Here is a 26,636-nt window from a genome sequence, read left to right as displayed (position 1 = left end):
GGGCTCCGCTCTGCAGGCAGCCCCCAGGGGACAGCCTGTGGGGAGGCATTGGTTGCAGGGACGGGGCAGATGGCTTGTTGTCTGGGGCAGCTCCCGGTTGCAAAGGGCCCCAGGAGGCTGCAGGCCGGCATTGCAGGGCTGCGCCTTGCACAGCTTCAGCAGCATCCTCGGAAGATGCTAATTAAACCGTGTTTTTAAAAGGAGCAGATTTGCCTGTAATTGCCTTGCAAAGGTATCCGCAGCCTCTCCTGTGCCAGGCCGGGTTGCACCTCTTTGCCAAAGCCACGAACCCAGCGTCCCTGAGGCAGGGGAGCCGGGAGGGAAGGGCAGGTGTTTTGCTCCCCACTACATGTTCCTTGGGGTCTGGGGTTTAAATATTGACCCGCCGGACAGAGTCGGAGCTCTCCTGCAGCAGCTCGCATGCGGTCTGCCCCAGAAGCAGGCCACCCGTGAGCAACGATCGTGCTGGTCTCGGGTGCGGAGGCTCTTGGCGTTCGCGGCCCTTGGGTCTGTGTTGTGACTTCAGGATGCAGATTCCCATCCTCAGTTTGCACGTTGTTCCCCGTCCTTGACCCCTTGTGTTGCATTGTGTTGTGCATGAGGATGCGTGGGAGCGCTCGCTCTCTCTGGCTTCTCTCTTCACGGTGAAAGCTTTCAGCCTTCCCTGGACCTTGTCTTTTTCTTAACCTGTCTTTGTCCAGGTGAGCACCCTGCCAGTCCCTTCACGTGCTCTTGCTTCTCCCCCTACCAGGCCCAGCTGCAAGGGAGATGGATGGCTGTTGTAGGGGTGGGGGTGTGCGTCCAGGAGTCCTCTGTGTTCCTGTATTTCAGGCTGTGTTTGCAAAGCGGGTTTGACAGAAATGAGCAGTGTGGGCTGAGCATTTCTTGCATGCAGCAAAGGGCAGAGAGCAGGATCTTGACCCCCTTTTGCCTTTGGCTCAGAAATCACTGGGGTTCATAGCACGTGGCCTTCCTGTGTTGTCACGACTGTCATGTGACTTCATAGCATGATGGCTTCAGGCACACGAGTGTCTTAACGCCGGTTCGACTGATCTGAAGTTGTCGCGGCAAGCAGCTGTGGCGTTCTCGGAGCAAATATAGTGCCCGGCATTGAAGGGGCGAGCAGAGCACTGGGGAAGGCAGACAGTTGCGATGAACCTGTACATTGAATGCAGTAGGTACGTGCTTAACCTGGCAGTGCATGTCCATGAAAGGAACTGGCAGAAATTCATTATTAGTTAAGAGGTGAAAGCTGCAAGAAGCGTAGGGCCTGGGCATATCAGCTGCTTGTTATTGCCGGATGGAAGTGCGTGTCAGCTCCACAGCATGCCCTTGCGTGCGGAAGCGGTCCCGTCTAGGAGCACAGGTTTATGGGTTGTTAACGTGGAGAAGCTGGCACATGGCAAATCCCCACCCCTTTTACCTTGCAATTGTTAATTTAAGTGCTTGTGCTCTTATCTGCCCGGCCCTTGTGAACAAAGGAGAGGCTTTTTGCTCAGACTCTGATAAATCAGTGCATGCTGTTTAATAGTGCACGGGCCGGCTCCCTGAAGCTTCTGGGTCAGAGTGGAGACTTAGTGACTTGCCTGAATCTCCACAGCTTCTGCCCTCTTAATATCATCCACGTAGTCGTGGGAGGGAAGCCAAGTTAAACTGGGAAAGAATAGCAGCCATGTTAGTCTGAGGTCAGAAGGCAGGGCAGGGTGGCACCTTAGAAACTAATTCAGAAAGGCATACATTTCCATAGGCGACAGCCTCTTTCATCAGGTGTTAGCACAGACCAGGTAGGCTACTGCCTACCAAAGCTTACGCCTTTCTGAATGCGTTAGTCTCTGAGGTGCCACCCCATCCCGCCTTCTGCATGAAGGAGTGGCAAGGCAGATGGACCGGTACTGCAAAAGCAGCCCTTCCCTGCAGTGGTCTGCGTTGACCGGAGTCCCTTGTTTCAGTTTCTCGTCTGGCAAGCGTTGCCATCCCCTGGCACCAGCGCCGCGATTTCGATGATGGCATAAGGTTCCAGGAAGGGGCAGGGCGCCCTCTTCGCTGTCATCGTTCTTCCTGGCTGATCCCAGCAGGGAAACCTGAAGGGCTGCGGTGACTTTTAAGAAAGTTGCACAGCTGGATCCAGGCTCCTCTGCCCGCGCCCAGGGAGCAGAGGCGTGCTGTGGGTTCAAGCAGGGAGGGAGTGACCGCAGTGAACTGAGGTGCCTTGAAAGCAAGGACATCCTGGTAGTGCGAGACAGAGAGGTTGCCTCTGGAGTGGCTCCTTCAGCCCTCGTGGGGAGCCCGCGGTTCCCTGCTCCCAAAGCAGACGTGCATTCGGCAGAGCTGGCTGCGCTGCTCTCTGCAAGCCCCCGCCACTTTCCCAAGCAAGTCTCCCTGCTGTCCCCTGCGGCCCGGTCCCTACCACGCGTGGTGCTGTCTGTTAGAAACTGGCACTGGGGACCTCTCAGGTATCGTGACTTGGGATGATTCACAGTCACGTCCTTCCTCTGGATCTTGGGCTTTTGGAGCACGACCCATGGTGCAGGTCTCCTTTCCAGTTCCTGATGCCGTGGCCCAGAGGCACCCTTCCCCTGTGCTCGCCTCCCTCTTTGATGGTTGCTTTCTCTCCTTTAGCTGGAGAAAGCCGTCTGAGACTTCCTTTCCAGTGACCCTAGCAAACCCCCGAGAAAGGAGTTAGAGCAAGAAAGTAGCAGCTGTTTGGTGGCAGATGCCTTTGTGGTTTAGCAGAGAGGCCTGGTTTGTCAGGTCCTAGGGGCCCTCTCTTGTAACCGTGGGACTCGCCAGGCAAAGCGCAGCACTGTAGATCCAGAGCGGACAGCAGGATGGAGATCCTGGCTCCGTCACCGTCTCACAGCTGGCTGTGTCCAGGGGCACAGCTGACCGCCATCCCCATGTCGCCTGCAGCTGGACCGCAGGATGCTCAGCAAAGCATTTGGCAGATCTGGCTCTGGGCAGGCAGGACTCGTACTCGGCCATTGCAGCCAGCAGGCCACGTGGGCTCCTGCCCCAGCTCCACACGCCAGGCACAGGGCCTGCCGTAGTCACGGCTCCTGCATGGGCGTGGGGCAGTTGCATGCTGGGGATCGCTCTTCCCGGGGCTGTTGGGTTACTACCCAGCTGCCTTCTGCCTCCGTTGACTGCGTGCCTTTACCACAGAAACAGCAACTGGCTCGGGGCGCAGGGCTCGCGATAAACACAAGCCTAGGAGGAATTATTTCACTGTGGGGCCGGAGAGACCGATGCAGACAATAGCCTCTTGGATCCGAGAGCTTCGCCATCTGGGCATCCAAATCCATTCAGTTTCTGCAGAGAGTTCAAAGCTGAGGGATTTCTTGGAAGGTGGCAGGTCAGGGGAGTGCTCCTCTGTGTCCTTGTGAGACCCGTGGCAGCATCTGGCATGACCCCTGGCTTCTCCGCTCCTGGCAGGGGGAATGATCACTGGGCAGAAGTGCTTTTCTGTGGTGATGGGCTAGTGGCAATAACGAGCTGCAGCCTCTGAGCCCAGGGCATGGTGCCCAGCTCCCGAACAACACAGTCCAAGCAGCTGGGGTGGAGGTAACATTTGCCCGGCTCAGAGGAGACGGGGACTTGAGCAGAGGTGGATCTGACCTCTGCTCCAGAGCTTACCTGCCAACAGCGGGTCGAAGGAGACCCTGACTGCAGGCGCCTCGTGCCCTTCCCACTGCGCCACGCTGGCCGAATCCTCCCCATAGATGGAGACAGTCCCCATCTGCCTCTTGGTTCCGGCGCTCTTCCACAGCCCAAGCAAAACTTCCCAGGAAAGCCCCGGGGTTGGAGCAGATTGGTGCAGAGGGAATGTCAGGCTCTGCCGGGCTGAGTGTCTCTGGGGAGGACACGGGTGCCGGTGCGCCGCGCTGCAGTGACCTGGGCCTTGCGGGGAGCCAGCAGCTCTGGCCTGGCGTGCCCTGCCGTTCTGCTGGCTCAGCTGTGTCGGCTGGGTGTGCCTCCTGCCCTCCGCCCAAGCAGCACAGCCCTGCCGCCAGAGCCAGGTACAGATCCTGTGCTCGCACAGCTCCCTCCCCTCGGGGCACTGGCTCCGACCATCCCAGCAAAAGGCCAGTGCCCGATGGGTGTCTCTGCAGCACCTGCTCTGGTCTTGCTCCAAGTGTAGGCAACATCTCATGTCTCTCGGGGGGAGGCCAGCTCCCAGTGTGTCCAGAGCAGGCGCGGTGCCCACGTGCTCTGGGGGAAGGCACACGGGGTGTCTGGGTCTGCAGGGGGGCAGTGGCTGCCTGCCCCTGGGAGCAGGAGTTGGTGATCTCCACCCCTGCTAATGAGCTGCTCCCTGCTGCTGGTGGTTAAACTTAAACCTGCTCCCCTTCCCCCAACCTTTTCTTGCTGCACGTGCCAGGAGCTCGGCTTCTCTCTGGCTGAGATCGGTTGGCGGGGAGAGGGCGTTTGTTCCAGGAAGGGACCCTCGGGCATCTCGGGACAGCCTGTGCCATAGGCGGAGTGCTGGACTCCTCCGGGAATGCCAGCCGTGACCTAGCCGGGGCAGCTCCTCTGAGATGGAGGAGGATCCCATTTCATCCCGCGCTCCAAACGGCGCCAGGCTGAGCGGCCAGAGGGGTGCCAGCTGGGGACTGGACTGGGAGGCCACGTGCAGCCCGCAGGTTGTGTCCGACCGGTGCAGCCGGGACCTCTCGCATGCTGGGCCAGGGGTGCTGCCGCCTCGCATGAGAGGCTCTCATACGGAGAACGCTTCCCACCGCCACCTTGTTTGTAGCTCAGTGGTGCTCAGCCTCTGGCCTGCAGGCCTCATCCAGCCCTTAGAGCTCCCTGTGGGTCCTGAAATCTGGCAGGGGTGAGGTGACAATTAACATTGCCACCACTCCCTCACTGCTGAATTTCCAAACCCGTGGGCCAGCTGGCACGGTCATGCACACAGGGCCGGGGCTGCAGCCAGAGCTGGGCTGGCCCATGTGCCAGCTCGGACCCACGGCCCCTTTCCTCTCGCACTTCTGTTGTCTGCAGCTGAGTGAAAACCTGTCTGGGGAGAATCGCGTTTCCTTTGTCCCATCGGTTCCTGCCCAGCTGTTGCTGAGATAGGGGCTATTTAAAAAGTGGTGGTTTTCATTCTCTTGCTTCCCTTCCTAAGGAAACTGTGGTCACCTTTCAAAGGCGCTGCACAGGAACGGTCTCCCCCACGGCAGCAGGGCATGCCAGATGGGCCTGCCAGACCACTGCTAGCCGAGCACATGGGCAGGCTTTGACGCCAGTCATCTCCTTTTGGGCATCACACAGGGAAGAGCGACCCCGCCGGGGCTCCCTGCCCCACTTGGACCTAGTGCTGCCTATTTCCCTGCCCTTCCCCGCTGCCAAGAGCAGCCTGATGCTGCAGCTCACGTGGTCGCTGGCTGCGAGCCGCACGGGAGCACGGCGTTCGGCCCCACTGACGATGTGGGCTGGGAGGTTGTTACAGGTGCATGAAGCATGTTTCTTGTTTTAAAAACCCGAGCAGCCGAGGAGCTGTTCAGAGAGCGTGGTTTCGGTGGTGAGCACACGCTCTTGAACTACGTGACGCTAGTGGCCCCGTCTGCTGGCGTGTCGGGGCGTGCTCTCTGATTACATGCTCATGGGCTGCTTTTTTCCACCAGGACCTCATCTCGTGGCACCCACAACTATAGTTGTACGCCTGGCGCTTCTCAAGTGCTGGACCTTGCAACTGCAGTGCCACATTTGCCAGAGCCATGCGTCTTTGCGGGGGGTGTTCATCTAACATACAAACTCTGTGACTTCAAACTGGTGGAGCCGGGGCGTGGGAAGATGATGGGATGGAAGGCAGGAAATGGTTTCTGTCTTCAGCTCTTGAAAGTTTTGTGCCCGTCTTTTGCACATCTCTGCAGCTGACATGGCTGGCAGTTGAAAGCTGATTTTTGGCAGGAAAATAGCTGTCGCTGAGGAGAGGTATTGTGGAGCGTCCTGATGACAATTGAGCTTGATTTGCCTGAGTGAGGTGTCTTTAGAAAGTGCCTGCTGTACACGCCAAGCCTGTTCGCAGGGGGCTCTTGCTGAGGCGTGGAGCGCGCAGCGGAGGAGAGCAGCTTTGTGCCGTGGCAGGGGCATTGGCTACCAGCTGGAGAGGTGAGCCACGGGCCGTGGGCTTGGACCGAAGGCGGGGAGGGGCAGAGGGAAGCTGTTCCTGGCCACGTGGGAGAGGATCTTCTTCATGCGGGTTTCCAAGGCAGGTGGGACCAGTGGTCAGCTGATGCCTGGTCTGGACGGTGGAGTTTGGACGCACCATAGTTGTGGCTTTGAGAGCCGCCGGTCGGCTTGAGGCCTGCACTGTGAGGCACCACTTTGGCTCCTTTCTGTGACTTCTGGTTTAGGAAAAGCCACTCTGGAAACGCAGCGCAAGGACACTCAGGAATGCAAAAGCTGCACAGTTAACTTGGGCATTTCCTGACTTTCCAGTGCTTTGGGTTGCATCATTCCAGCCCTGCCCCTTGTCTACATCTGCACTGACACCAGTCTCTAATTATAGTCACGTGCTGGGGTTTTGTGAAATGCAGCACACCAGGCATTTGCCGGCAACCTTTGCTATATGCACATAGCGTCTCCGTTCTGTGCACCAGCCCGTCCATCCACAGAAGCTTTTTGAATCGGGGCCCTGGGACTCCCCAGGGCCATGCTGGTTGCCCACCTGTACAGCGCAGCTTGGGAAGACGTCATGAGTGATGGGAGCAAGAACCGTGGACAAACGCTTCCCCATGCTCAGCCTGCTTCCTGTGTGTGACAGCCTGTCGCCTCGCCCGTTCCAGTTTCCCCTGCACAGTCATTTTCTCCTGCTGCCTGCGCAGGGGCCTCGTGGCAGAGGCAAGAGACCAGCCTTTTCGATAGGGGAGTCGTCTGTAAAAGCTGAGGGGGTCGGGGGCTCTCTCGGGACCTGCTGTGCCTGCAGAGTCTGCCTTTGCTGAGAGAAGGGGGTGATCCCCAGCTGGAGATGTGTTGCAACAGGGTGCCTCAGTGATGGATGCAAATCCAGGGATTTGGGGAGCACGGATAGATCCAAGTGGGGATGACCTGACCTTTGGCTCTTCCGGACTCCTGAGTGTTTAATTGTCTGGTGGGTGCTGCTTTCTGTCCGGACAGCGGTGCTTGTGAGAAGGAAGCCCACATAGCGAAGGTGAAGCATGGCAGGAGTGCGATAGCATCCAGGGTGAACGCTGTCTCCCCAGGCCTCTCGCGTACTGTCTTTGCCCTGCGAGCTGCCGGTGGGATAGGTGCCAGGCGGGCGGGCAGGTGGCGGTTCGGTTCTTGTGACCTCTGGGCACTCGGGCCAAAGGAACGTCCTTGCTCTTGGTGATCGGTTCCCTCCCGCTGAGCGCTGCCCCCAGCCCTCGCACCCCCTCCGCAGAGGGATGTGTCTCGTGTGGAAGTGGTGAGGACAGGAAGCTGCGTTTGGTGGCAGCCTTTTTGGGGAGAGAGGAGCAAGCGTCACTTGTTTAGCCTCTCCCTGGGCCTGTTGCTGAGGAGCCGGTGACTGCAACAGTCCAGGCCGGGGAGCAGAGCTGGGCCCAGGAATGCGGTCGGCACGTGCCCGTGCCCCGCGTGCACCTCTGCCAAAAGGCATGAGAGGCCCCAGGCTCCCCCCGTGCCTGCCTGGAGCACACCTCGCCTGCCACGCTTCCCAGGCAGCTTGGCAGCACATTGGGCCTGGCTGTGCCAAGGCAGCTTCTTGCTCCTCCTCCCCGGATCCACTTCCTGCCAGGAGGCACAGCTGTTGTGTATGTCAGCCTGCACCGGCGGTGCACGGTAATGGGGCAGGCGGGTGGGGGCCTTGGTAAGCAAGAGTGGGGCCTGCTGCCGCCGGCATCTCCCCTGCCTGCTGGAGCACCCGCCGGGGCAGGGCCGAGCTTGCCCGAGCGCGTGCATATCCCTGCTGCCTGCCAGGGGGTGCGATTTTTGTGTCTGCTCTGTTACCCGGGGTCAGTGACCTCCCGTCCTTATTGCCCAGGGAGATGTGCCCTTTGCCCCAGAGCTGGAGCCATGGCTCGAGGGCTCCCTGCTGCCGTCTGGGGCAGCAGCTCAGTGCAGCCGGTTGTCTTGCAGCAGGGACAGCAGCACCCGAGCAAACTTTCTCCCAGCTGCTTCTAGTAATCGGAAACTGTCCCCACCCTCTGCCTTTGTCCCCAACCTTTCCACCCAGCTGAAGGTCAGGCGAGGGAGCTGGGAGGAGCTCCAGGTGCTGGAAACTCCCCGCTCCATGGGATGCTGCCGGCAGCTCGCTTCAGGGTCTTGCTGGCTTCCTTCCACCAGCGAGGGGCTGTTCAGCTCGCTGCACAGCTTTCGGGGTGCACAACGCACGGCAAAGCTGCCGGCTCCTTCCTGCTGCCTCCTCGGAGCCCAGCCTTGCCTCCGTTGTTCCCGAGCCCCTTCCGCACCTGCCTGCAGTGCCTGCATGTCCTTCCGTGCGCAGATTGGGCCGAGGGGCCGCTTCCAGCACCCGTGAGGCCCTTGGAGCTGCCAAAGAGCCCAACTCCCTGCTCGTGTACATGCTGAAGCTCGGGGAGCGCACCAGGCCCTCTGGCCGCAGTTCCTTTTGTCTCGGCACCTTGGTATCCGTGCACTTCCGCGAGCTGCAAGCGCGTTGCTCCTCTTCCCTCTTAAAGGCTCTGGTAAAGGACCCTTGCTGCTGCTGGGCAGGAGGGTGGTGGGAGCGCGGGAGGAGAGGGGCTGGGCTGGTGCCGCCTTGCAGAGAGGACTGCGCTGCCCCCAGCTCTGGCACCGCTGGCTGACCCCCCAGGACAACTGCTCCAGAAAGCTTGCTCCCCTCAATTTAGCTGAAACTGGTTGAGCTGCGCCGGGGACGGGACAGCAATTGCCGGGCTCGCTGCTCAACACAGCGGCCCACACCGAGGAAGCACCCAGCTCAGCCTTTTCCCCTGTGCAGAGCCTGCGGCACCCGGTCTGGGAGCAGTCCGGCTTGTGCGCTCACGGGCGCTGGCCGGCAGCTCTGAGCAGAGTAGCCATGCAGGGCAGCAGTGCATGGGCCCGGGGTGGGCAAAAGGGGTAGTTTCCCTCCTGTCACTGAGGGGGAGCATACAAGGTGTCTGAAGAGCTCTTCCCCTGCCTGAAGAGCTCTTTGCTGCAGTAGTTGGAGTACAGCAGTGCCGAGCCCTGCTCTGCGCCCAACCCGGCACTTCGAGCCCCGTATCAAAGCAGGTCGATGGCCGTGGCTTGGTCTGCTGCACCATCCAGCAAGGGGGTCACAGGAGCATTGGCTGCAGTCACCTCTTTTCTTGGTGAAGCCAAGATGTAACAGCCTGTGATATGGGGTTGTCAGGCCTGCCCCTGCCCTCTAACCCCCTGTCTCTCTGCAGAGTACAGCCGCTTCGAGTCAAAGATACACGACCTACGAGAACAAATGATGAACAGCAGCATGAGCTCTGGCTCCGGCTCACTCCGGACCAGCGAGAAGAGATCCCTCTATGTCCGGTAAGGCACATCTTTCCCCTCCCCGTGGGTTCGTCTGCCTCTAATGAGCTGGGGGTGGCCAGGGGTCCCCTTGACTGCGGGGAGGGGAGGGGAGGGTCTCACCCCGACGTTTTCCACTGAGCACCCGCACGCTGCAGCTGACCTCTCCAGTGACGTGGGGCCCATCTCTTCCTTTCTACAGCTGAATTTTGCTCTGCCTACACTCTGGGGACACCTTGCAGGTGGGGGCACCTCTCCAGTACATACATGTGTGCACACGTGTGCAAGACCCCTGCCAGGACAGGCTTGTGCTGGGCAGAGGTCCTCCCAGACTGAGCCTCCACGTGGGAGCACTTATCCCAGGGCCATCTCTGAGCAGAACATCTTTGCCTTGCTCCCCCCACCATAGGGAGCACTTGGAAATAAAAGGGCCACCAGGGAATGGGGAATTTGCCATCAAGGCTGCCTGGGACCAGCAATGCCCTAAGCAGGGAGGATCGGGAGCTTTGCGGTAGGGACGTGCTCAGGCACCTCATGGCTGCACCTTCCCAGAGCTGTGGTCAGGTGCAGGGCTGTCTGAGCTGGCTCCTATCTCCCTCTCCAAGTCCCTGAGGCTGGGTCCAGCTGGAGGGGAGACGAGCTCTGTTGGATTATTGCTTCAGTCGTGGGCCAGGCCCACGGGTCAGAGCCATGCTGGGGTCCCCACAGGTTGGAGCAAGGCACTGATGAAGCTGCATCCGATGTGCAGGGATCCCTGCCTTGCTGCTTCAGCCCCTTCCTTCCTGCCCCACACAGATCTCCCCCCCTTCCACTCCAACACCCATGTGCCAGTACCAGGCCTTGCTGTACTGGGCACCGGGCCGTGCAGGTACTGGGTGCTTTCTCCTCAGCCAGCAGCTGCATGTGTAGCTAGGAAGTGATTGTAACTTGCTAATTAAAATGAGTCACGGGGTAGGGGGGTGGGCAGGCATCCCAGCGGGGTGCCTGCCAGCTGTGTACTGAAAGCTGCCTGGAGAGGGACGAGATTGCAAGGCCTTTTTTTTCTTGGCTTTGCCGCCGTCCTGCGCCAGAAGAGGCCCCTGCGGAGGGAACCCAGGGCCAGGGCTGCCAGGTTGTGCTCTGATGTCCAGGTTTTTTGGTAGGCTCTGGCACTGGAGCTCTGCTGTGGGCCCTGTGTGTGTGGCCCTGCATCAGCCTCTCATCGGCATGCCCCGTGCCCTCATCTGACAATCCCGGTGGAGGAGCGCTGGTGCTCCCGGGTGGATCTGACCCTGCTCCCTAAATCCAGCCTTGCAGGGCTGGCTCCTTGCAGACTCCCTGCACCACAGGGCATTTCTGTGTGGTGTATAATGCAGAACGGGCCTGGCAGGGGTCAGGCAGTGGAGATGCCCCTGTTGATGCTGCCGTCGGATGGCCCGGGGGTCGGGCTTCGGGGCTGGGCTGGGCTGGGCTGCACAGGCCTTCAGGAGCCCGAGTATGTCTGGTCGCTGCAGCGAGCTGCTCTCATGAGCAGATGGGAAGAGATGGTCTGTGCTTGGACAGGATCCTACGCTTGTTGACACCAGAGGTTCTTCTTCCTGGCCCCAGAGCTTAGGAGTTCCCTCCCCTCCCCTCCCATGGCAGGTGCCTGCCTCTGGTGGGCGTGGGGCTGACGTTTGCACCACATCTGCTCGCATTGCCTGGCTCACGTGCCCTCCACACACCTCGTGCAGGGACATGGCACTGAACCAGGCCTGTCCCTCTGCTGTAACAGTGCTCTGGGTGCAGCAGCTCTTCAGAGCCTGTCCAAAACTCCCTTCCAGCCCAGCTGCCCCGTCGGGCCCTCTCTCCTGCCTGCCGTTCACCAGCCCCACCCCCTTCGAGCCCTACTCTGTGACAGGGCTCCTGTGGCCCAGGACCACGCTCCAGAGCCACCTTGCGCCTATCTTGGAGAGCCCCGCCCCGCCCTGCCCCGCCCCGGGCTTGTGGGGTGGGGTAGTTTCGAGCACAATTTAGCTGAAACTGGTTGAGCTGTGCCGGGGACGGGACAGCAATTGCCGGGCTCGCTGCCAAGCTGCCTTAGTCAGTCCTCCGGGCAGGCGCATGGCTGTGACGTCAGGTGGGGAGCTCCTGCCAGCAGGAAGCAAGTGCCTGCCCCAGGGCTGGCCACGCCTGCACTTTTTGGGCTGCCAGATGCCCCCGGTCGCCCGTGCACCAGTGACCACTCTCTTCAGAGCATGTCCAGACAGGCCGCAGTGTAACACATGCCGCAGGCCCTCCTGTTCCTGTTCCTGCCCCGGCTCAGGGCACGGTCCCCCTGCTGTGACAAGTCTCCCAGGCCTGGCCGGTCCGGGGACCCTGCTGTATGCATGGCTCCCTCCCTCCTCCTCTTCTCTGAGTGCTGCTGAGAAAGCTCTCGCCTCCCTGCACCACCCCTCCCTGCCTGTATCTAGACTCCAAGAGCCTGCGAGGTGGCTGCTGTTATCTGCCAGTGGCACAGCCCCTGTTCCATGTCCAGTCTGGTGGTGACAGGCATGTTCTGTTTGCAGCCTCTCCCAGCAGCCAGTGCTGAGCCCTGGTCCACACCCAAGTTGCCAGGAGGAGTTCCTGCAGGCCCCATACAGCTGTGCAGACCTAGCCTGGAACGTGGTCCTCTGCCGTGGCCTCGCTGTCAGGGTGCAGGCACGTTGTTCCTTTGGCTTCCCAGGGTCATATGCAGCACAGGATGGTTGTTGGATCTCAAGGGCACTTGGAGCTAGACGCTGTGGTGACAAACAGCTGGGAGCAGTGCAGGGAGGGAGTTGAGCATGGAGCAGATCTCTGAGGAGCTCAGGATGCTGCATGTGGCAAGCCAGCAGGTGTAGGTCCCCAGGAGCACGGTGCCATAGAAAGCTGCCTGGCAAAGTGTTTGTAGCTGCTCTTCTGGAGGCTTGCCGGGGAGCATCTAATGCAGCATGGGCATGGTCAGAGAGTCAGGTCCCAGGAGCCGTTCTTCACACGGGCCTGGCTTCAGGCTGGGCTTCCACGGCGTGGCTGCCGTTCCAGCACCAGTGCTAGGAGAAGAGGGACAGTTCAGTCCCGGGGCTGGGGAGACTTCCGCTTAGCTAGTGGGCATTGGGATCCAGTGGATCAAGGCTAGGCTGGCGCACAGAGCCAGCCCTGTGCCCCCACGCCTCTGCCGGGCTGTGGCTTGCGCACCGTGAACCAAGCTGCGTGGCAGACTGGAGCTGAGCACTGCTGAGGCCTGTGCTTGCTTGGAGTAAACCTGCTTGACCAGTTCCCTTGGTGCCCGCCGCATCTTCCTGTTCCTGACGGCTCTGCCGGGCTGGCTTCAGTGGAGCGGGTGCAGAAGGGCCCTGTGGAGTCGAGGCTGCAGCACAGCGGTTGGGAGAGAGTTGTACAGCTGAGAGCTGAGCCGGGCTCTGAGCTGCTGGTGCTTCGGCACCGTCAGGGGTGAAGATGCCGCAGTTCAGTCTTGGCTCGCGGTGCCGGTGGCTTTCTCCCTTGTGACTGTGCTGGCGTAGCTGGGGGCTGCCGTCCTGACCACCGCCGTGTTGGAATCATCATCGTCGCGGGGTCCCCGCTTGTCGCAGCCAACCTGGGGCTGCAACTTGGGTGCAGACGGGCTCTTCGGGGCTGCGGTCTGTGCAGGGACAGGGCAGACATCTCCATCCAGACCACAGGAAACAAACTTTGAAGCCAGTGATGTACGAGAGGATGGTGAAGTTGCTGCTGTGCTGGTTGTAGAGCCACAATTAGAGGGACTTCATCGGCTTAAAAATGGGTAACATCTGCCCTTACTGTTGCAAAGGTCCCTGCTCGGAAGCGACGAGGCGGGACAGAGCATTTCTCTCTGCAGCAGCTTGTCTGTGTGGGATGGCTGCAGCCTCCAGCCCCAGTCACGCCTTCTCCAGGCAGTCGGTTTCTCTTGCAAGTCCCTTGCATGGAGAAGAGGCACAGGGGATACGTTGGCTGGACCGGGAGCTCTGAAATGGACCCCACTTCGAGCTGCTGCTGTCCTTCAGTGGCTTTGTTAGAAGCTGCCTGGTTTCAGCCCCCGTTACCTGAAGGATGAGAGAGTTTCAGAGCGTGAAGGTGATGGCTCGCGCAGTCGAAAGTGCTTTCCTCTGCCCCAAGCAGGCTCGTGGCTGCTTTGCCGGTCTCTCAGGGCTACTTCAGACCAGGTGCACTGGAGCAGAGCTGTTGCTGGCTGAGCGTCGTTCGTGCGGGGCACTAGGGCTCTGTGCTGCCTCCTCACTTCTGCAAACCTGGCTCCGTGGGTCGGCCATTCAGCAAGAGAAACGGCGAGTGGCCCCGAGACGCCGCGTAGAGACGGCCTGAGGGGAAGCTGAGCAGAGCGACGTGTCTGCGGGGCAGCCGCTGCAGAGCCGATCTGCTTTGGAGCCCGGGGTGCTGCTCCAGGCGGGAGGGGGTCTGCAGGCCCTGGGCAGCGTGTGCGTTGGGGGATTGCACATAAGGGTCTTAGAAATGACGTTAACCAGCTTCCCTGAGCTAGGGTGATGGAGGGCGGTGCTGTGGGCACTCAGCACCCTGTCTCTGCTCTGCCGTGGTACATGGTGCTTTTGGTCGCTGCTTCCTCACCGTGAATTTGTTGCAAAGGGACATTTCCTTGCAGCGAACATGGGTCTCGCTGCTTTTGCATTCGAGGTCATTTAAAGCCCGGCGGTGTATGGAGCTGCTCCACAGATAAGGCTGCAGCTCGTGTGCTATTAAAAGCCTCCTGTTCAGCTGCCTCGCAGCTTGCCGGGAGCTTGTGGTTCCTCTCCTTTAGAAGAAAATTTATAGACAAGTCCGTGGTGCATTGAAGTTTATGGTGAGAGATGTCACGAAAGACAAAGTTATTCCTGTACTGTAAATTGAATTGTAATGTAAACTGTGAGCAGGAGAAGCAACAGCTATGGGACAGGGGCTTAAACATTCAGATACATTCGCAGTTTACAGTGTCTGAAATAGAACCCGCGTCTGCACAAAATATCACACTAAACACGGCCTCTGCTCTGTGTCGGCAGAGCTGCCTGCTGGCCAGCCCCAGGGAGCAAGGTTGTAGTTCAGCCACGTCACTAGAAACATCTTAAATCGCTGCCAACCGGTGTCATGTTAATCCAGTCTGCAGCCCTAGTAATCCCATCTCCCTTCCTGGCTGGATAAGAAACCTGTTAGCTTGGCCTGATGAGCAGCGCTGCTCTGCACTCTCTCGCCTCCGTGTAGGCAGCGCATTGGGGGCACTTGGCCTGGAAGGCGAGGCACCGACTCCCGTGCAGGGGGCAGATCAGGAAAGGACGCTGGCCTTTTCCTGTCTGCCCAACTGCTGAGCTGCTGCCGCCTCATGGGCTGCGGGGAGGAAGACGACAACGTTTCGGGAAGGCGCGTGCGGACTGGCATGGAGGGTGTCTGGGTGGTTGTGGGTGCAGAGAGCCGTGAGACCGTGTGTAACGGGAGGGTGGTGGACGGAGGCAGCCTGGACTGGAAATGTTCAGGGTGCAGAATTGCTGCCCGAGCGGTGACAGCGGGTCAGCAGCAAAGGGCACTTGCGGGTGACAGCCTGCAGCAACGTCCCGGCTGTCCTGCGAGTGGCAGCCGCTGGCCATAGCACATCCACAAGCTGCAGCCGACATGGCTGGGCATGCAGGTTTGGTCTGCTAGGGTGGGGCTCGGGGATTGCAGAGGCAGCCACGTTAGAGACCCACTTCCCACAGCTGTATAGGGAGGACACTGTATTGGTGTCGGGGCACGTGGCTCCCCCCCCAGCCAGGTCCCCTGCAGGCATGTGGCCCAGCCCTGGCAGGGTCGTGGGCTGCATTGTTGCCTGCCTGGCTGCCCTGCTGTGACCCGCCTGCCCCCCTGGCTGTGCCCAGCGAAGCTCCTTCTCACGTCCCTGTTTTCTGCTCCCTTGCAGAGCGCTGTTTGACTACGACCGGACCCGGGACAGCTGCCTGCCCAGCCAGGGGCTCAGCTTCTCCTACGGGGACATTCTGCACGTCATCAACGCCTCCGACGATGAGTGGTGGCAGGCGAGACTAGTGACGCCGCACGGGGAGAGTGAGCAGATTGGGGTCATCCCCAGCAAGAAGAGGTGAGTGTCCAGACCCTGCTCCTAACCCTGGTCGTGCTCCAGGGTTTGGCTTGACAGCAGGGCCTGGTAGTGAGAGCCATCCGTAGCAGTGGTTTCATTAATGGCCCTGACTCGCAGGTGTGAGCGCAAGGGCCCCAGCTCCCCTTGAAGGAAGCTGGGTCCGCCCCCCTGCCTGGCTGCAGGGTCACGGGAGCGGGGCAGGAAGCTTGTTCATAGGGCTCTGCAGCAAGACCCTCCTGAACAGAAAGGGTTGGTGGGCCACCCCAGAGCCCAGCTCGCTGGGGCAGGAGCACACGGACCTATTCCAGGAGGCACATGTCCAGCTCTGGGGGTGAAAATCAACACAGCCCGTTCCCTGCCCCTTGTGCTGCCCAGGACTGTCCATGTCTGCCAGCCAAGCCCCGTTGAACACGAAACCTCAGACCCCGGAGAAAAGAGGAACCAGCCACCTCAAGCTGTGTCTGCGGGCTCTGCGGGTTTTGTGTTGAAGCAGAAGCAGATTCTGGGCACGTGAGAAGGGAGCAGGCACTTCCCTCCCATCCGCCACCCGGCCCGTCCTTTCAGTGCCTGCAGGGCCGATGTGGGCACAGGTGGTCTCTGTTGCAGCAGGAGCTGGCCAGGTTTGGAGGGAGATGGGCAGGATCCTTCCAGGCTGGGGATGTTTGGGACCAGTGATGTGCAGGCCTGAAAGCAGCTTCACCCCAGTGGAGTTGGTTCCCTTGGGCTCCAGGTGGGGAAAGGCTTCTGCGTCCTCACCCGACTCCTCCTAGAGGGGCCAAGTTTTCTGTGCTCCCTGCAACACGCCTCGCGCCCACCCTATGCTCCTGGCAGGGTTTGTGCCGGACCTGCTTTTGGCATGAGGGCTGCTAGGGCCAGCCAGGCTCTTGGCATTGGTTGCAAACCTGCAACAGGCTGGCTGTTCTAATCCACCTCTGACAGCAGCCCCCAGGGCCTCCAGCGCTGTCTCTGCATGCCGGTCTGTCTCCTGGGAGCTCTGGGGTGCAGGGCTGGCTGTGACCCCAGGGGCAGCAGAGCTCAGCAGCCTCGTGCAGAGCACTAGCAGGTTTTCTCTCTCGACTTCTAACCAGGGTGGAAAAGAAGGAGAGGGCGCGATTGAAAACAGTCAAGTTCCACGCTCGGACCGGGATGATCGAGTCCAACAGGGTAAGCACCGCAGCCGGGTGGGGGGCAGGCGGGCGGGCGGGCTGGGCTGAGGTTGTACCGAGAAGGGCAGGCAGAGTCTAGGCCCAGTGTCGTAATGCGCCCCTCTCGGGCATTGTAGCCAGCAAGAGCAGTTGTGTGCAGGGCTGGGGCTGGACCCATTGCGGCAGAGCCCCTCCCCGCGCCCTGGGTCCGAGTGAAGATCTACGAGACGGCAGTTGGGAGCGGCATGACGGGGTTGCGCAGACACTGGCGCTTGTAGCAGACTTCCCTGCCGTGCTGCCGGTGACCACGCCGGCAGGTGGTCAGGGCCTGGGTCGTGAGGAAGCACGGCCCTCTGCAGACCCTGGCTGGCGGGAGCCGGCCTCACGCGGCGTGTACGGGCACCTTGAACTGGGCTGACGTGGGAGGCCCAAGCCGTGCTGGCTCCCCCTGCGGCAGGCAGGGCACGGGCTCCCCGTGCGGACTTGACGGTCGACTCCCCTACATCCCCGCAACACACTTTTTTTTCTCTGCACTTAATTTTTCTCCTGCATTTTAGTCTCCATGTAATCTCCATGATTTCATTTGCGGGGCATGGCCCCGCACCCCCAGCTCCTCATCGTCTCTTCATTTTTAATTTCCCTTGCATGCGTTAAACGCCATTGTTTTTTCTGTCCTCCCTTCCATCTCCATGTTCTTCGCAGTCGATCAAAACGAAACGTAAAAAGAGTTTCCGCCTCTCACGAAAGTTCCCATTTTACAAGAGCAAAGAGAACCTGGCCCAGGAGAGCAGCGGACAGGAACGTAAGTAGCAGCCGGCCAGACAGGAGCAGCCGGCCGCACTCCCCCAATGCCCGGGGCCTGCTCACGGCAGACACGGCGCGCGGCTTCGGCCTGCAGTCCCCTGCACCAGGCTGGGCCCAGCCATCAGGCAGCACCCACCTGGGCTTTCTCGCGCACGGGACCTGTCTGAGACTGCTTCCCTGCCTCTGGCTGCGCCTCCCCCAGTCCCACGGGCTTCCCGCCATGTGCAAGCGGCTCCCTGAGCACAGGAGAGCCCAGGCTGGAGCGTTTCCCGTCGTTCTCGGGAGCCCTGCCCTCTCCTCCACAGCCGGGCAGGCCCTGGGAGGGCAGTGCGCAGGGCAGGCTTGGCCTGCCGCCACCACAGATGATGTTAGGGCTAGGTTGGAAACCCCCAAGCGTTCAGGGCAAGGAGAAGCCCCTTGAAGTTCAGCCAGTGTCCTCCTCACCGCTCCTCTCTACCTACCTCATCCCTCCACCGCTGCTAACCTCCCCGCCACAGCGTGGGCTGCCTCAGCCGTGTCTGTCCAGCCCCAGCTCTCTCGTGTGTGTGGCGTCTTCATCCTTTCACTGCTCTCAGCCCTCGCCTCCGTTCTGCTCTGCTTTCCTCTGCTCCTCCCTGACATGCCCTGGGCTCTGCCTTCTTCCGCTGCCCCGGGCTGCCTCCCTCGCAGGACACGAAGCGGGGCATGCGGGTGCCCCAGGGAGCCCAGCCGCGTGTCCCTGCCACCTCGCTCTCAGCAGCCCCCTGCCACGGCACATCTCGGGGCCCCTTGGCTCGGGTGCATGACCCTGGCTCCAGGCAGGGGGAAGGTCCCACTGCTGGCAGCATCATCGGGCTCCCGGTTGGAGGGGTTTGCGCTAGGCTGAGAGGGCAGCTGCTCTTCCACCTCCCACTCGCTCCGTGGCACAGGAGCTGGGCCGAGCCGTGCTCCGGAGATGGAGCCTACCGAGAGCCGTAGAGGGGGTGCCCGGGCTGGGCTGGGCTCCGAGGAGCCTGACCAGACGACAGGGGCCTGTGAACGCTGTGAGTGCCAGCCTACGCGCGTGGACAGACAGGTGCCCCGGTCGTGGAACAAGCTCAGTAGCCGCCGTGCCGGCTGGTGTCTGATGCTGGGCAATTGCAGCGCTCCCGGGTCTGGCATCGGGGCTACGAACCATAGAGATGCCGCTGAGCAGAGCAGCTGTTGCCAGCTCCCAGCAGACCCGTGTGTGGGGCTGCTTGCAGTGCCGTACTGAGGGCACAGACCCCAGTTTCCAGGCTCCGTCTCAGGCAATAACCAGTGGGCTGCGGACCCGGTGCCATCCTGTCAAGGGTGCGTGCTTCCTGTGCGCCAGCACGGCCGGCTGGTGCCGAGCTCCGCGTCTGCCTGTGGCTGCAGCCTGCGGGAGGGTTTGCTGCAGGAGCCAGAGGGATGGGACTTCTGCCCTCCCGTGGCAAGGGGAGGGAGAGGAGGGGCCGCGCCCAGTCTGGGCTGCCAGGGGCTTGTGGAGAGACCTGCCCCGTGCAGGATGCTCTCGCCAGCGCGGGGCCTGGGCTGCCGTCTCGCTGCCTGTGCAGGGCTGGGGGCGGGGGCCGCGTGACGTGGGGGAGCTTCCCTCGCAGGCCTCGCGTGGAGTGTAGGGCCGGGGCAGGCCCCACGTGGGTGCAGCGGTCCCGGTGCTCCTGCTCCAGGCCGGGGACTTGGGCTGCGGCCCGCGGGGAGGCTGCCGTGGTCGAGAGAGGGCGCTTGTGGGGCCGGACGCCTGTGGACAGGGGTTTGTCACTTCACTTGCAGCTGCGGCTCTCGACTGCCCTGTCACTAATGCTCACCTGGCTCTGTCTTCTTCCTCTCCCTGTCTCCGCCTCCCTCGCCTCCCTCTCTCTGTTTCTCTTCCCCCCCCTTCTTGCTGTCTGTGAAATCAGGACTTCCCTGGGTTAAGTGACGATTATTATGGAGCAAAGAACCTGAGTAAGTCCCCTTTGCGTGCGCATGGCCCGTCACGGTCCCCGTCCGGCCCTGTCCCGGGGAGGCACCGCTCCCGACTTCACTCCGGCTCCGAGGCTTCTCAGCCTGGGGTGTCAGGGGAGGGGGAACGGCCCTCCGCCTGCTCCGCGGGAGAGCAGGCATCCCCTCGCCGTAGGCCGGGTCCTGCCCAGGCCCTTCCCCCTTCAGGGCTCCAGGCTGATCCTCACTGGCCCCTTGGGCTCGGAGCTGGCGTGGACCTGGCTGGCTGTGCCGGCCCAGAGGCCTCCCTATGCTGCCCATATCGCGGCAGGCGCTGCCCAGCGATGGGGCCCGGTCCCCCCGAGCTGTGGCTCCCAGGGCTTGGCCGTGACGCTTTGGGGCCAGCCGGGCGGGAGCGTGCAGCCCTGCGCTGGTGGGACCTCTGCAAAGCGCGTGTAGCGAGGCTGCCGGCGGGCGAGGCTTGCGCGGCCTCTGGACTGCAGCTCCCAGGTGCCGAGGGCCCGTGCCCAGGCTCCGTGCACATCTCGCAGGACGCCGGAGGCAGCGGCCAACTTGGTACAGCCGTTCCCGCGTCCCCCAAGACCTTGGGAGCAGGCCGTGGGGGGAACAGCCCCATGGGGAGCAGGGTGCCGCAGTGCTGGAAACGGTGTAAAGGAGCCATGCCCCGAACTCTGCCCCGTCCTGTCGGTGTCTCGTCCGTCTCCCCTGCCCGCTACGTCTGCCCTCAGCAGGTCACGCTGCCCTCGCCCCGGCATCCCACACGGTGCCCTGCGCAGCTCCAGGCCCAGCAGGGAGCTGGCGCCCGCCCCAGGGCGAATCCCTCGCGGGGCCACGGCCACGGCCACCGCTGGCGCCCCGTTCCCGGTGCAGACGTCTGCCCCGGCACGGCACCGGCAGAAGCCGCCCGTGGGCAGGGGTGGAGCCTGGAGCTGAGCTCTCCCTCGTCCCGTGTCCTGTCCCCCGGTCTCCCGGCTGGGGCTGCTGGCTTGGCCAGGGCCCTGGCCCTGCCCCTGCCATGCTCCTTGCTAGGGATAGACGAGCAGGGGCCGCCCCAGGGCTGCAGAGGGAGGGAGCCTGCCCCAGCCCCCTGAAGCAGGGCGTGCACGAGCCTTGTCCTGCGTGGGCCCCGCATGTTGCGGGAGGTCTGTGCAGCACCCGTGTCCTGCAGCCACGAGCCCTCAGTGACGGTCTGTCCCCTCCCGGCCACCTCCCGGGGAGCTCCTGGCCGTGCTGGTTCTGACCCAGGTCTCTTGTTGGTTTGCAGAGGGCGTGACGTCCAACACCAGTGACAGCGAGAGCAGCTCCAGTAAGTGTCCATCTTCTCCGCGCCGACCGTCTCCCTCCCTCCTGTCCCGCTGGCGTCTCCTGCTCAGAGTTCATGCCTCTGGGGCCTGCAAGGCTGGGCAGCGCTGTGGCCAGCTCCCTCCGGCCCGTGCTGTCTGCCAGGCCTGGCCCAAGGGCCCTCAGCGGGTGCTGTGACCTGGTTTCCCCCTGGCTCGTCCCCAGCACCAGGACCCCACCCAGGGCTCTGACTGCCAGAGCTGCGCTGGCTTCTGACCTCAGGCAGCTCCTGCCAGGTCTCAGGAGTCGTGACCCTTGCGAATCCTTGGCTGCTCCCAGAGCAGAGGCCTCAGCTGTGGCCTGGGGCTGCTGTGCCGGCAGCATTTGGGCCACCTGATGGTTGCATCCCACTCATGTCCCTGTCCTGACTGCATCTTGGGTGGACACAAGCGCACGGGCTGGGGCTGGACGAGGGAGCATAGCGCCCACTGCACTCCTTGCACCCTTGGAGGCTGCAGGTCCAGGCAAGGCAGTGCCAGCTCTGGAGCACGCGTGTGATGGGCAGGAGCAGAGCTAGCTGGCTGTCCATGTGGGCAGCACGTGGCTGGCTGTGGGAGAGCCCTGACGGGTGCACGGGGGTGCGAGTGGCTCCTGTGCCGGCCGCGGGAATGCAACCTTTGGGGCAGCCCGGCGGGGGGTGGGGGGGCTGCTTTAGGCTGGGACGCAGCCTCCGGCCCTACTGTGCCCAGGCTCTGCCAGGCGGGAGGGGCAGCCCCGACTGCGCGCAGCGCTGGGGTGTCTGGTAGCCCAGGCCGGAGCAGCGGAGGGGCCGGCGCTCACCTGCTTCCCCCGGTCTGTTGCAGAAGGACAAGAGGACACGATTCTGTCGTACGAACCGGTGACGCGGCAAGAAAGTAAGTGCAGGAGGCAGTGGTGGCAGGCCACGGCCACGGCACCTCCCTCCCCAGACCCTGCACTCCCCCTGACAGCTGGAGCCTGCCAGGCCGCTGCTCCCTGCCCTGCCCTGCCCAGCCAGCGCCCACCAAAAGCCGGCGTGCCTGGTTGCCTGCTGCCACCCGGGCTGCTGGCGGGGAAGGAGGCCCTGTCAAAGCTGCCGGTGGTTCCTGCCCCACCTTGGTTGCAGCTGCAGCTTGTCCCCAGTCTGTGAAACGAGGGCTGAAGCTGTAACCCCAGGCCTGTGGCACCTTCACCTGCCTGGCCCCCCACACACTGCCCCCAGCTTCCTCCTGCACCAAGCTGCTCCCCTGGCCTCAGTCTGCCCATCTGCCCCAGTGTCCAGTCCGTGCCCCTGCATGCTCATGCCCAACCGGTCCCCGGATGGGACTGCAACTTCCTTCCTGGCCAAGTGCTGTTGCGTTGCTGGTGCTTGGGTTGAAGGACATCCCAGGCGGTTTCCCCAAGCTCCCAGCTGGTTCCTCCTCCAGCTGCAGCATGACACGGCCTCAGAGCCCCAGCCGCAGCCCGGGAAGGGACATTGCCCCCACAGGGGCCTTGGTGCGACGTGCACGGATGCTGCAGCCGGGGGACCAGGCCCCAGCCCTTGGCCAGGGCTATGGCTTTGGCAGCGTGTGGGGAGGGGGCACCACCTCCAAACCTGGCTGCCTTGCACCCACGAGTGTCCTGCAGCCCCTCATGCCTGCCTCAGTGGCCCGTGCCCCGACCCCAGAAGCCGCAGCCTGGGCCCTTGCGCAGCCAGGCGTGGCCGTGGCCGTGGCCGTGGCCGTGGCCAGCTCCTGAGGCCAGCAGCAGGGCTCAGGGTATGGTTTTGTTCCCAGTTCATTACGCACGGCCGGTGATCATCCTGGGGCCGACGAAGGACCGGATCAACGACGACCTCATCTCCGAGTTCCCGCACAAGTTTGGCTCCTGCGTGCCGCGTGAGTCAGGCATCTTCCTTGTGGGGTGGGATGGGAGGGACGTTTGGAGGGGGCCTGCCCGCGGCCCCGGCAGCCAGGTGGTGGTGGTGACGAAGCCTGCCCTCTCTTCCAGACACCACCAGGCCACGGCGCGAGAACGAGGTGGACGGGCAGGACTATCACTTCGTCGCGTCCCGGGAGCAGATGGAGAAGGACATTCAGGACAACAAGTTCATCGAAGCCGGGCAGTTCAACGACAACCTCTACGGGACCAGCATCCAGTCGGTGCGGGCCGTGGCAGAGAGAGTGAGTGAGACGCCCTCTGGCACAACAGCCCCACGCTCCCTTCTCTTCAGCAATCCCCGCTGCATGGGGAGACCAGCCCGCCTCCGGCCACGTGGCTGAAGCAGAACCCTGTTGCTGCTCGGTGCCTGCCTGCAGCTCCCTCCACGGGCACGAGGCCAGCTGCCAAGCCCCTGGGCCTCTAAAGCCACTGTCAGCAGCCTCAGCCCAGTCTGCCCTGGGCGGTGGCGCACAGCCGCTTGGCCAGTGACCACGGGAGCAGACGTTGTGTGTGCCCGGAGCACGGCAGAGCCTGGGTGGTGGAGATGGCTGCAGTCCCTTGCCTCGGGCACTGCCGCAGGACCCCGTTGGCACGGATGCCACGTCCCGTCCCCTAGCCCTGGCCCCGTCTGCTGGAGAAGCGGGCAAGGCCACACGGGGGGGACACTGACCCAGGCCTCTTTCACCCTTGCAGGGGAAGCACTGCATCCTGGATGTGTCTGGCAACGCCATCAAGAGGTTGCAGCAAGCACAGCTTTACCCTATTGCCATTTTCATCAAGCCAAAATCCATCGAAGCGCTCATGTAAGTGAAGCCACCTGTCGGCTGCCTCCCCGTTGTGGCCGCGAGGTCCTGTGTCCCTGCCTCTCCAGCTTAGAAAGAGGCGTCGCTGTTGCTCCAGCATCAGCTCTTAGGTCCGGTGACATTTGCTGCGGGTGCCTCCCCTTCCCCACATGCAGCTGTGCTCGTGTGGAAAGGGCCAGGCCTGGATGGCGTGATCTCCTCTTGCTGGAGCCATCCCGATCTTGGGCCCTGATCCGTGCGCTCCCGAGGGCTCGGGGCCTGCAGTCGGGGAAGCCACCACTGGGGAATGGATCTGTCAGGCAGGGGATAGATCAAGACAGGCACGCTGGGCAGAGGCAAGAAGCCTCGTGTGTGCCTGTCGGAGACCTTGCGTGGCACTGGCCAAGAGGAGGGCTGGTGAGAGATGAGACCAGAGCTCAAGGGCTCTTGCAGTGGGGGTGGTCGCTCCAGACCACTTTGCGACACCGTCTGGGGCAGGCCCAGTTCCTGCAACTGGGTTGGGTGGCTCAGGGCAGCAGGAAGTGCAGGGCCCAGATTCGTCGTCCTGCCTCCTGCCCTGACGGGGTGAACCCATGTGACGTGGGGCTGGGCTGGAAGGGGGGGCAGGTGGTTCATTGTTTCGCCTGCTTTAAACGAAAGGGTTTGTGGCTCTTCCTTCCCTGTCTCTAGGGAGATGAACCGGAGGCAGACGTACGAGCAAGCCAACAAGGTCTTCGACAAAGCCATGAAACTGGAGCAGGAGTTCGGGGAGTATTTCACAGGTGAGAGCCCCGGGGCCAGCTCTTCCCCCTCCTGCGCCAGCAGTGCTGACTGCACCCATGTGCTTGGTGTCGTGGGAAACCGTCCACCCGCATGGAAACAAAAGCAGCGAGAAGGGGAGTGTGTCACCGTGCGTCACGGCTGGGCTCTCCAGAGATTTGGGATAAGGGCGATTGCCCGGAGGAGGGGGCAGCCAGGCAGGGCTCTGAGTGCAGGGAGGCTGCGCGGGGAAGGGCAGCAGAGAAGTGAAGGCCTGTTAGTGCCCCCAGGGGTGCAGGTGGGAGGGCTTCGGCCGTCTCACCGGGCCGGGGCCAGGCCGTGCCCAAAGGAGAGGGCGACTTCAGCGAGAGGCTCTGGCTGCAATTGGTGACTCCAGTGGCTGTCTCTGAACAGCACTTGTGGGCAGCGTGGCCGATATAAGTAGCCTATTGCCTCCACCCCTGGACAGGGGCGGCTGCCCATACGGCTCAGGGCTGGGAGCTGGCACCCGTAAGGATTCGGGTGGGTGGGCAGCGCACGGTCTGGAAAGCCACAGGCAGGTGGGGTGGCACGGACACAGTGCCGGCCTCCTCCAAAGGAAAGGGGAGCAGCGCTGCACAGCCGTCCCCGCCGCCCCGGGCACTCTGCCGGGCAAGGGCGGGGGCCAAGTTGTGGCACAGCAGGATCAGGAGAGCAAAGACTGTTCCCTGGAGACGAAGCGAGCTGGGCTTGCTCTGTCCATGGAGTGACCGTGAGCTGCCCGAGGAAGCTGAAGCACGCCAGGCCTTCAGCAATGCAGCTGATTCTGTCTGTCCTGGGGGGGTAACGGAGCCTGGCTGGCCTGGGAGACCCGAGACATGGGTGGGAGCTGGGGGACTAGGGTGGGAAATACCCTGTGAGAGGCAGAAAGCAAGGAGCACCCAAGGGGGCAAGCACTGCTGAGGCCTGTTGGGGAGGGAGCCTCATTCGCCAGGTGGCAATAGCAGGAGGCCTGGAGCGTGCGGGGCCTGGGGCTCTGCTGCGGGGTCGGTGCCTGGGAGCCAGGAGGAGATGGGCAGGTTCAAAGAGAAGCTGGCAAAGGCCCTGAGCTGGCGCGGCGTGGCACTGCCCAGCGCTCACAGGCTTGTTCTTTCCTCTTCCAGCCATCGTACAGGGAGACTCTCTCGAGGAGATTTACAACAAAATCAAACAGATCATTGAGGACCAGTCCGGGCACTACATCTGGGTCCCGTCCCCTGAGAAACTCTGAAGACTTCCCCCACCTCCTTCCTTGTGAGCAGAAGATCTCTGAAATCCCACCCCCGCCCACGCCCTCTGCCCCACGGGGGGACACGAATACTCTTCCTGCCCCTTTTTTAGATCGTCGCAAAATTGAGTTTTCTAGTCCTGTTTCTTTTTGTTGGGATGAAGCGATCTCATTCATCACGTGACTGTTCCCACCATCCCTGCATGGACCTCCCCACTGCGCCATTAGAGACGGATGAGACCCCATTCAAGAGTGGTTTTTTTTTTTTTATTCTTATTACTATTATTATTAATGAAACCAAGCAGCGAGACGGGCCGAGGAGGCTGAGGACTAATGTAAAGAACGACCGAAACCGGGCTGCGGCACTGAGAGAGGAGTGGAGCTTCCCGGGCATTTCTCCATGTGTGTCTGTCACTGTCGTGCAGCCCTGACCAGCGCAACACAAAGGCAACAGAAAGCATTTTATTTATCTGTATATGTAATTTATATATAATATAGAGAGAGATATTATATATATATTATATATATCTGTGGACTAGCAAACAGGAGGGACCTCCTAAACGGTACTATTTTATTGCTAGGATGCATCCAGTTGTCCCAGGCACTGCGTACGGGAGTCCGCTCTGGTCAGGAAGAGATTGAACCGGGACCAGGTGCTCTGAATGATTCTCCCGGCGGGTCAGTCTTTCACGAGCCAGTGCCCAGGGCTGGAGGGTAGGGCAGAGACGAGGATGTGGTGTGCGCAGAGGGGGCCACGGGTCTGGAACCACACGAGCGGCAGTAGCCGATCTGAGGCTGGGAGAGGAGACTAAGCAAGAGGCTGCCGAGCGAAAGCGTGGATGCTAGTACATATTAAATTGCACATTGTTTTACAGGCCACCTGATGATGTGTTTGCATGAGAGGTTTCCTTTTTGTTCTATTTTTTTAAGCGGATGTTAAACCAAAACCATGTTGTGTTGCTGTGTCGGCTTTTTCATGACTCTGAGTTTCTCATGTTAATAATGAACTGAACGGGTATAAAGTCCATTTTTTAACTTATTTTTTAAGATGGCTCCATTGTAAATAGAACCTGGGCCCGGGCCGCCGCAGTCCAGGAGCTCTCTGCAGATCACGTGAGATGGACTGGCCGGCCGCTCCGTGCCCCTCGGGCCGACCCTGGCCCGGGGGGCAGCAGGCAGGCTGGCCCGCTCTCCTTTGCGGAAGGGCGCTTGAGCCC

The 26,636-nt window shown here is 61.7% G+C and overlaps 1 protein-coding gene across 1 annotated transcript in view; it reads left to right on the top strand.

The window, feature by feature from the left end:
* The window catches only part of DLG3 (discs large MAGUK scaffold protein 3), a 111,138-nt gene extending 84,762 nt beyond the window's left edge, over window positions 1-26,376 (top strand). The window contains exons 13-23 of the mRNA XM_025205041.1: window positions 9,351-9,465; window positions 15,341-15,517; window positions 16,606-16,681; window positions 17,365-17,464; window positions 20,675-20,716; window positions 21,555-21,605; window positions 22,488-22,589; window positions 22,702-22,874; window positions 23,326-23,435; window positions 24,105-24,196; window positions 25,316-26,376. Of these exons, the coding sequence (XP_025060826.1) occupies window positions 9,351-9,465; window positions 15,341-15,517; window positions 16,606-16,681; window positions 17,365-17,464; window positions 20,675-20,716; window positions 21,555-21,605; window positions 22,488-22,589; window positions 22,702-22,874; window positions 23,326-23,435; window positions 24,105-24,196; window positions 25,316-25,422 (1,145 nt within the window). The 3' untranslated portion in view covers window positions 25,423-26,376. The remainder of the gene's footprint in view (window positions 1-9,350; window positions 9,466-15,340; window positions 15,518-16,605; window positions 16,682-17,364; window positions 17,465-20,674; window positions 20,717-21,554; window positions 21,606-22,487; window positions 22,590-22,701; window positions 22,875-23,325; window positions 23,436-24,104; window positions 24,197-25,315) is intronic.
* The last annotated feature ends 260 nt before the right edge of the window (window positions 26,377-26,636 follow it).

This window comes from Alligator sinensis, unplaced genomic scaffold (genome assembly GCF_000455745.1).
Source record: "Alligator sinensis unplaced genomic scaffold, ASM45574v1 scaffold1059_1, whole genome shotgun sequence".
NCBI lineage: Eukaryota > Metazoa > Chordata > Crocodylia > Alligatoridae > Alligator > Alligator sinensis.
Note: the sequence above shows the minus strand (reverse complement) of the source record. Positions and strands in the feature narration are given on the sequence as shown.